This window comes from Eschscholzia californica, unplaced genomic scaffold (assembly GCF_041429995.1).
Source record: "Eschscholzia californica isolate CP2 unplaced genomic scaffold, dmEscCali1.0.p SCAF_5, whole genome shotgun sequence".
Classification (NCBI taxonomy): Eukaryota; Viridiplantae; Streptophyta; class Magnoliopsida; order Ranunculales; family Papaveraceae; genus Eschscholzia; species Eschscholzia californica.
The window spans coordinates 45,884,022-45,894,682 of NW_028238472.1; the positions used below are offsets into that span (position 1 = coordinate 45,884,022).

General features: G+C 32.8%; 1 protein-coding gene across 1 annotated transcript; it reads right to left on the minus strand.

The window, feature by feature from the left end:
* Positions 1-6,714: 6,714 nt before the first annotated feature.
* On the minus strand, positions 6,715-9,925 carry LOC147539732 (putative indole-3-pyruvate monooxygenase YUCCA4). The gene is made up of 4 exons (XM_086644330.1): positions 8,665-9,925; positions 8,311-8,559; positions 7,903-8,025; positions 6,715-7,225 (listed from the first exon to the last, which is right to left on the minus strand). The coding sequence occupies exons 1-4, from the start codon at positions 9,295-9,297 to the stop codon at positions 7,001-7,003; spliced, it is 1,230 nt and encodes a 409-aa protein (XP_086500456.1). The 5' UTR covers positions 9,298-9,925; the 3' UTR covers positions 6,715-7,000.
* Positions 9,926-10,661: the final 736 nt, after the last annotated feature.

The window sequence follows — 10,661 nt, forward strand, 5'->3', positions numbered from 1 at the left end:
TTAAGAAATAGAAAGTTAAGTGTTTTGCTCACAAAAAACAAACAATAATACATAAATACACATGTGAATCATCTATGATTTTCATCATCTTACATTTTGTTCAATTTCTTGCGCGTAATTTATTTTTGTTCGAAAGGCCTACAATTAATTAAATTTCGTCCAGGACCTTCAAATTCTCAGCCACGCCTCCGCTGATGATACCTTTCGAAAAAACATGAGAAAATCTTAGAGTTTCAATGAAAATTTTGGAAGAAAATTAGAAACTCAAAAGGAGGAAGAAGAAGAGAATATGTGTTCCTTTTTTTTTACTCCAGGCGCTTATTGACGAATTTGTCCTTTTGACCGGGGTCACTAGACTAGCCTGCATGTATCAAATTTCTTAATAAGTCTTTTACGAGAGGGCCCTCCCTCTAGGAATAAAATACTCAATCTTCCTAAATTAAATTGTTGTTTCATGACTAGATGTCTCTCGAACATCGCCTGGCTAGGGTGGTGCAGAATAATGACGTGAAGTTAGCGTAAGTCTTTATTTGGACTTAAGAAGCGTGCATGTGATGATGGTGTGTCATCATCACACTGCCCCTCTTTTTTTAACTCATGCTGTGGAATTTCTTCCTCTCTCTCTCTCTCCAAACCTTCTCTCTCTCTCTAAGGCGGCCCCCCCACCCACACACCAAGAATTCGAGAGAGAGAGAGAGAGAGTTGATTGCATCATCATTTAGCTATAGCCAGAGAGAGAGAGAGAGAGTGAGTGAGGGTGGAGTAGGGAGATGGAGCTGTCAATCATCTCACCGTTAATTGTGAAGAGGGAGAGAGAGAGAGAGAGGTACAAATTATGGAACTCCACCCAGAGCCAGAGCCAGAGCCAGAGCCAGATAGCTCCTTCTCCTTCTAGTCCTCCTCATCTTTTCCCTATCATTGTCTCTGTGATATACATAACGTCCTCTGTTCTTTTCTTTCTGAAAAAAGGGTATATAGTAGGAGAGAGAAAGAAACTATTGTAAATAATATTATTATATCATAAACAGTTGTGGATTCTGTGATGCAAAATGTAGAAAAACAAACAGAATTCTTCTTTGTTTAGTCACCCTTACTCGTGACTTGTCCTACTATTCTTTATGCCTTTGATTTCGTAGTGAAAAAAAAAATACAATTCAAGTTAGATGTTAAATAAGTAACTATTTTGATATCGGTCCATAGGGATCCCGTCCACAATCCTGGATGAGTCCCAGACGAGATGAGTGGTGGGAGAAGATTTAGAGAGAACTCTCCAAATTCTGTCCTACCACATATCCATGCCGAAATTCAACTGAGATTAAACCCAGACAGACTATCAGTCTTATTGTTTTACATTTAGCTAGAGATACTCTTAACGTTAATGGTACATGTACGAACAATAACATACTACTAACGAGTATTTAGGGGTGAGCCCAGTGGTGCGATTGGTTGTAGAAGATGAAGAAGAGAAAGAGAAAAAAATGAATAGGTGAGAGCAATATGAAAAAGATGACAAAATAGCTAGATGTACTTAAGATCTCGATTTAATTTATGACTTAATGACTCGCCTCGGTGAAAGAACATTCAAGATCATAGTCAAACTTTGACTTTCTTTGTCGTTTAGTGAAGGTGGGTCTTCAAATCATAAATTAAGTCAAAGTTTTTTGTCATTATATTTGTGACACTGAAACGTTGAATTTCTAGTTCATATATTAAAAATATAAAAAAAAACCATCATATGAATATATGGCATAAATTAGGGGCCAGTTAGAAAATTGGTCAACGTTAGGGGCCAAACACAAAATAAACTTAAATATATGTAGGGTTAATTCTATTTTAGCCCCCTAAAGATGACCAACTCACCAAAATGACTCCCTAAAGATGACCAGCTTCTAAAATAGTCCCCTAAATCACTTTTCCATTAATTTTTTTTTTTTTCTTTTCATTACTACTTTTACCCTTCTGACATTACTTCCAATATTTATGGTTTTCAAGATCATTAATTATAAATCATGTCATTCATTATTAAGCTCCTATTTTCCTTCAACAATTTTTTTTTCTCTTAATTCCATCTCTTCCATTATCTTCAACATCTTCTCATCACCTTCAGGGGCGTGTTTGAGAGGGTGCGACCGGTGCCATCGCACCAGGCCCCCTCAAACCACATAATTTTCTCATAGAGATAGGGGCCCCTAAATTCCGATTAGTTATATTAATTTAGCAGTACATAATGACACAAGATGGTGATGTAGCTGAATTGGTAATCCTCTTGAATGTTAACTAAGAGGTCCAGGTTTAATCCACCCAACAATCACTTTTTTGTTTTTTGTTTTTTTTTTGAAACCACGCGAAACAACATTTCATTCATAAGTGATTAAATCACAATGAACTCGTTATTATATATCTCCAACTGTTTCTAACAACAACTATTTTCTTCGCAAAAAAATAACAACTATTAGTTATGGTATTAAGTTATGGATAAAGTGATAAACTATTAGTTTAGTTTGTATGTTTATGAAGTCGAATACTTTGTTCTATCTTTTCGTGGAAGGAGTATTGTCAAATGTGTATGGTTTTTGCATAGAAGTATTTGGAATGAGAAAATACACAACTTAGAATAAGTATTCAACTTCAAGGAAGGAGTTAAATTTTTTTTCTTATTGAACTTAGTTTCTTTAGAGATAATTACTAAACGTATAATGTGTGAAAAGAGTTTACGTTTTGATATCATTGGAGAAAAGGCCCCAAATATTTGTTTCGCACCGGACCCCCAAATTCTCGGCCACGCCACTGATCACCTTCATCTCCATCATCATCTTCAACATTTATTTTTATTATCATCATCATTATCTTTAGAGATGAACTCATTTGCTTCTTTATACACTCTCTAAATTAGTCGGATTTTTTTGCTTCTCTGACTTTCTCTCTCTACCTTCATCACCATCATCATCTTCAACATTTATTTTTATCTTCATAATCATCTCAAAAGATGAACCATTTGTTTCTCTGTACTTTCTCTATAGATTAGTTATGTTTTTTTGCTTCTTTGTATTTTCTCTTTCTACCTTCATCACCATCATCATCTTCATCTTCAACATTTAATTATATCTTCATCGTCATCATATCTAGAGATGAACCCATTTGCTTCTCTATACTCTCTAGATTAGTTTTATTTTTGATTCTTTGTAATTTCTCCCTATACCTTCATCACCATCATGACTATCATCATCTTCATCTTCAACATTTATTTTTTATCTTCATCAACATCATCTCTAAAGATGATTCCATTTGCTTCTTTATATTTTCTCTCTAGATTAGTTTTTTACTTCTTTGTACTTTTCCTTTAGATTAGAGTTTTGAAGCAACAATTTTTTACCTTTTCTTCACTCAAATCTGATCCATCTTCAAGTAGTGGTGATTTATAAGAAGTAAAATAAATTTAGAAAAGTGATTTGGAGAAAAAAGTTTAAAAGAAAATGTTGAATATGGTGATGCTAAAGATGAGGTAAATATTGAAGATGAAGATGTAGTAGAAGATGTTGAAGACTTAATAATTGAAGATTTGGAGAAACAAGAAATAAAGACTTGATAATTGAAGATTTGAAGACAACTAATTAGATTATAAAGAATATTAATTGTTAAGAGAAACAAAAAAGTTAGTAATGAATTGATAAGATTTATAATTGTTGTTTTTGGGATAATAAATGTAGGACAAGTAATGTCAGGAGGGCAATAATGGTAACGAAAAAAAGAGACATTAATAATTGACGGTTAAATGGACGGAAAAATGATTTAGGGGGTTATTCTGGAAGCTGGTCATCTTTAGGGGGGTCATTTTGGTGAGTTGGTCATCTTTAGGGGGCCAAAATGGAATTAACCCACATATGTAACAGACTTTTATGCTGCTTAAATTATTTTTGCAATTCTTTTAGAAGTTGAATGTCCCATATTAATTAGGTAACTCCTATTCTTTTTTTGTTAAAGCATTAGGGAACTCCTATATCTACCTATCAAAGAGTTAAAATTGCAGCATGCCAAAACACTTTTTATGTTAGGCTTGAGGGCTTCTTTGGTGTGGTGTATTTAACTTGAATAAAACAAAAGAGTACTAAAAATGCAAATTGGAGCAAAATCAGAATTCTTCTGTTAGTCTTCTCACTTAAGCCTATTGATTTATGGTGGGCGACCGATCAATCTTGGATCAACGATGTTAGGTTCTCAAATTTTCTTTGTGATCAGGGATGCCATAATTAGCAAATAAATATCCCAGGCATATGTAGGTTGTTCTCTCTTAAGGACTAATATAACAAATTTTCTCTCCTCACTGTTTATATAATTTACATTTTTCCATTTCCACAGACATTATTGTTTAATTTCTTTGGCCCAAAATAAAATAAGGTTGAGCTGACGAAAGATTTGGACTTTGTCAAGTTGAGAATGTAACTGGAGTTTACTAAATTTAAATCATATTTGTAGAAAGAATACTAGAGCATCTTGAGTTTGATTATTTCTTGGCAAGATCTCTAACAAACTTATTCTGAATATATGATGATTCAATTGTGGCCATTCACCTTACCAATTAAGCCATTAGATGCTTTCCATACATTTTCCTATTTTGTTTGTTTCTCAAATTTGTGACTTGTTAAAGGAGTAATCATGGTGTCTTGCTTGACTCTTATTTTTTATGTTTCGTTCCGATTCTTTTAATCTGATGACTTCAAGAACAACTCAAATTTGTCGAACAATCAATTACCAACCTTTAGTCAAAGAACAAATTTAGCTTGTAGAATAGCCTAGATTGGAGAAGATAGATAGATGCATGAGAGATGAATTTGAGCCTTCATAAATGTAATGACCTTGATTGGGCTATACTATGACTCCTAGTTAAAGTGAGTCTACTTGTAATTGTTAGTAATTAAATGGACTGGTGAGGCATTAAATTAAACTTTGACCCTAATTCATTTCACGCGGACATAACCTAATTCGTCTCACGCGTATACACGCATTTAACCCTTATCACAAGTCTACCCCTATGTATATACTATTTTAGTCTTGTTCTTTTAGTCCAACACTTTTCAAGCATTTTTAGGTTTACTTTTCCTCAATCTTATTTGACATTTCATTTTCTATTCATACTTAAAAAAATCTATCTAGTTTCCTTGAGACTGATATTTGATTAAGCTTAATTGATCCTACATTGGTTTAAATTGATGAGAATCTAGCAAAACTCAAGATTCAAATTATCCCTATGAATTAAAAGCAAATCATTTAATTAAGTTCTTATTTGAATATTGTCTAGATTTTTCGTTTGTTAAATTCTAATTAGCTAATTTTCCTTTTTAAGAGTGCTTTTTGTTTCGAAGTTATTGGGTTATTTTGCTTATTCAGGTGAATCTAAGCTTCGAGAAAGAAGTCATAATCAAAACCTTTGGTTATTTTTTCTATTTCCTTCTTCATGACATTCATGACAAATTGTGAGTAGTTAAATAGTGCAAAATGCAAGATACAAACAAAAACTATAGTTTTGGATGCTCTTGAAGGGCTTCGTATTATAAATGATGATCAAATTACTATATAAGCAATTGAGGTGCTAATATAGCACATCGTACCCCCCATTTGAACATATTCTCTCCAAAAACTAGAAAGTGACAAAAGAGAAAAATTACAAAGAAAAAGAAGATGAACAATCCACTAATGAAAATATCAAAGAATATGGAAGAGATTATGTTGGTCAAATTATGGGAACCATCGAGACAAAATGATCAAATGTTGGTAGCCAGTTAGAAATTATCCAACAATATTCTTATTTCCCGATTGGCTCCCTAATCATTGACTAGCTTCTCACGTGCCCCTTAAATTAGAGAAAATGCTGAGATGGCCACTTCCTAACATTGACCGAAAGACAAATAATTTTTTTCCAATATTGCTCTTCTTCTTTTTCTATTTCAATTTTCATCTCTTTTGTTTTTTGCTCTTTATCAGTGGCCTTTTATCTCCTACATCTTCATTGTTTGCATTCTTGAGCTCCTACGCTAAACACTTCTAAAATTACATGAACTTTTTTCTTTTTATCTTCTATTGTTCAATAAAAGATTAACTTTTTTATTTTGAAAAAGATAAGGGTTCTTTTTTCTTTTTTCTTTTCTTTTTTCTCTATCTCCTTTATTTTCTTTATCTTTTCCCCTATCTCTCTCGTTTAGAACCTCTACTAATAGATGTACTCTAAATCTTTTCTAGAGATTATTAAACCAAGTTGGTCGTCTTCTTAGTGAAGAAAACAAAATCTGGCCAGAAGAAGAAGGCTAATAGCCAACCTTCTTTTTCATGAAGAAGAAAATCAAATTTGTTCACGAAGAAGATATGGTCTTTCTTCACGAAGAAGACAATCATTTCAAGCAAAAAAATAGTTTTATACGGGGTCTCCCCATTAATGGAGGAGGTCAGAGAGAGAGGAAATAGGAGATGGAGGTAAAATATTAATCTTTTATGTAGAAATAGAAGATGAAGGATAAAAATGGTGAAATTTTTAAAGATTTCTCTAATGAAAGAGATCAAGAATGAAAATAAAAGAAACTAAAAATAAAGAATTAAAGACAAAAGAATTTCAAAAAATTTAAATTAGGACACTACTCAGGAAGTCCGCCATACTTTAGGGGGGCAATTGGAAAACAACCCAAAAAGATAATACCCATCACCCAATATGAGAACAAAAAGAAATTGCAAATCCAAACATATTTTCGTTTTTCCTTTCTCAATTTTCTTTATCTAGACTGAAATCATATACATAACTCGAAAATGATAAGGTTTATAGGAAATATAGGTGAATTTAGAGGACAAGCCCCATACAAAATTGGGATATTTACAGAAAAAACAACAGACTAAGGCTCCTCCTCTAACATCTATCCAAACATCAAAGACTTTTGTTGACTTGGTCAAACACATTCAAACAAACTAGGGTTTCTAATGGGTAATTATTAATATTATTATTATCAAATTTTACAATTCAAGAACTTCTGCGTAGGATAATTTGGGAATTATATGAATTCTTTGGGTCCTTCATTGTCCTCCATTGTTCAGCAATATCTTTAGCAATTTTAACGGCGTCAGATGACGTTCCAAGTAGTCCTCTCCTTGTGAACCCCACACTATACAAACCCTTATCTCCTAATTTCCAACCGTTAGGATACGGCGTCTTTGGCATGCCTTCTTTTGTAAAATGATCACAATTCTGCATACCAAAAATGAATTTTAATATTCTCATATAAACCCCTCATAAATTTTTGTATTTTGTAATCATCCCTAATATGGATGAAACTTTACAAACACACCCATTACGGATACGTCGAAATTTAACCCGAAAAGAGCTATCTTGCTTCACTTCTTTCTCTTATTCCATCTTACTTACTATATGTGTAGTTATAAAGTTGTAAACTCCAAAATTTGTGTATTAGAAATTTACAAAATATACCCTTCTTAAAATCCAATAGTATCATGATAGTAACATATCATACATATAATTACAAAAAATTTCAGTCACTGGCCACAGCCTCATGAAACAAGATCCAAGAATCCACTTTGTCTTTTTTAGAGAGAGAGAGAAGTAACTCTTTTGTAGGGTTTGAATGAAGTGTTAAGGAAGTGTTAAAATAGTAGTAGGGTTCAATACAAGTAGAGGTGGAACTCTTGTGATAGTTTTACTTATGACTTTGGATTAGCATTCTAACTTAATAAACAACTCACCCTAAAATTATGAAACTATAGCAACTTGAATATGAAATGATCAAATATATTGACTACCCATTTATTATAGAGGGTCAAACTTTGACTTACAAGTCAAAGGAGATATTTCTAAAAACATACAACATTGAAGTAGGAAGGGTAGTGTTATAAGTGGAGGTTACTAACCTTAAGCCAAGAAGGGATATTGCTTTTATAACCAGTAGCTAAAATAATTGAATCAAAATCCTTTTCTTGTCCATCAACAAATTTTGCTCCTCTTCTTGTTATTTCTCTAACTCCTTCCATTACCTGCAAAAAAAAATGATTTACCAAAAAGCAAATGTTGACAAAAATAAGTTACAATTTTATTCTCAAGAAAAAGTTATTTTTCATCTTATTCATCTAAAATGATAGAAAGTTTTTATAAAATCTCTAAGCCAAAAAGCCCATAAAGTGGAAAATGACTTCTTTAAAAAGCCCAAAAGAATTGTTTTTAAAAAGCTACTTTTTCTTAATCCCTCTTTAGCTTCAAAATCTAATCTCAACCAAATATTCAAAAAAAAAAAAATTAATTTATAATTTTAAATTAATTACCTTAATTTTGCCGGATTTGATTTTGGCTAGAGCTCCAACATCAAGAACAGGGGTTTTACCAGTTGAATTTTTGAGTTCAAGTGGACCAGTTTTAGGTCGACGAAGACCTAATTTTTCTGTATTTCCTAAACTGAAGTGAGAAACCAGAAGTAAAATCCTGTCAACAAGTCTTAATGGAAACCATTTGAGAAGAGCCATGGCTATACCAAATGTTGAAAACCCTAATATTTCTCTTGGTAGAACATGCACCTAAAAAATCAAAATTTTGATGAAATTAGAGATACCCAGATGAAGAAATCGATCAAAAAGTTGAAAATAAATAAAGGGTTGTTAATGATTTTGAGTTTAACTTACTGTATTTCTAACCACCATGTGAGGATTTGCATTATGACTACAAAGATCTAAGCTTACTTCCATACCAGAATTACCACAACCCACAATCAAAACCTTCTGGTTTTTAAAATCAGCACCAGATTTATACCCACTTGTATGAATAACTGGACCTTGAAAATTTTCAATCCCTGAAATTTCAGGAATTACAGGTTCTGCATTTTCTCCAGTAGCACCAATGAGCCATCTAGATATATATTCTGTATCTTGAGTTCTAACTCTCCAAACCCCAGAACCAGAATCAAAGTTAGCACTTTGAACAGATTGTTTGAACTTGGGTTTGATTGAGAAATTTGAAGCATAAGATTCCATATAAGATATGAACTGATGTTTAGTTGGATATTTAGGGAAATTTTCAGGAAACCCCATTATTGGAAGTTGACAAAATTGTTTAGGAAGATGAAGATTTAATCGATCATAAGTTCTATATTGCCAAAGAGAAGCAATACAGTTACTTTTTTCAAGAAGTAAAGAAGGAACACCATTATCAGTAAGACAAGCAGCAACAGCTAATCCAGAAGGACCAGCACCAACAATGATAGGACCATGAACCCAAATGCATTTTAACTCTGTTTCATCTTCTTTGCAAGAACCCATTAAAGAAATAGATCAGATGAGAAAACCCAAACACTCTGTTTTTAGTTTTTACTAGAAAATTTTGGGGTTTTCTTAGAAGAATTGTATTGGGTAAAGGTTGGGATTTTAAAGATGGTTGATTTTGTTGAAGAATTTAAAAGGGTTGTCAGTAAAATTTAAGAACACATAGAAGAGAGAAGGATTAATGGAGTAAATTTTTGATTTGTTGTATAGAATACAGAGCTTGGAGCAGAGAAGTTTTTATGAGAAGTGAGAGAAATCTAGAGAGAGAATGGGGGGGAGGGGGGGAGAGGGAGGCGTGAAGGTTAAGGAAAGGATTCGGTTCTCCTTCTCAAGGCTCTTTCTCTATATCAGCAACTGCAGAAGTTGGGGGATGTAGACATGAAGATATGAGAGCTATAAATACATTTATCACACAATGAGGATAGTATAGTCAACATAAGTCAACCCAAGTCCCACAAAAGTCAAAAAGTGGAGGTAATGCAAAGTGCCACGTAGGATGACAGGTAAGATTTTGAAGTTGTGAGTGGTTTGTGTTGCTTGGTAGGAAACATGCCATCCAAATAGGAGATGGAGATGGAGATGGAGATGGAGATAGGCATTCCTTCCCATTCATCCATCTATGTTCATCCCCCATTAGAGATCCAAAGGTGTTTTCATCAACCTCCATTTAGTGGCATACAACTAATATGATAGTCCAAGAGAGCAAAAAGAAAAGATTTCCCCTAGAGGGATGAAAAAAATATTTTTGGGACATTAGATTGTCTACAATTTCAACAAAAAAAAAAAAAAAAGTGTCTACAAGAATTCTTAGAGTTTTGAAGTAATTAGGGACATTTTGAATGTGACTCAATATAGGTGTGAAAAATAATGGTTAAACTTCTTTGCAAGGGATAGTAGTTTTTGGGAATAACATTCAACCTTGGCATTGTTTTAAATTTAATGTCGTTCAACCAAGTGTTTGTTATAATATTTTCAACAAAAAAAAAGTATTTCTTATACTAATGATTTACCACATACTTTTACCTTTATAATCCTTTTGTTTATAGATATTCGTTTTTACTCTTTACTTAAAAGAACAAATAGAAATATATTACGAACGATAAAACAAAGTAACAATCTAGTGAGATAAGATTCATTTCAAGTTAGTCGCAAATAATATCATTTTCCTAAAGACGACTCGCGTTCAGAGTGTGTTAAGGTTAAAAGCAGTGAAAGCGGCTCATTTGACCGTGCATTTACAGGCGGGCCTCATTTTCTTTCACTTCTATTTGAGCTATAAAAAGAATATAAAGCAATTTAAAAAGAACTGTGAGGAAATACTATCTAATAGAGAGGCAGCTGAAATGGTTCAGAGATTTGTA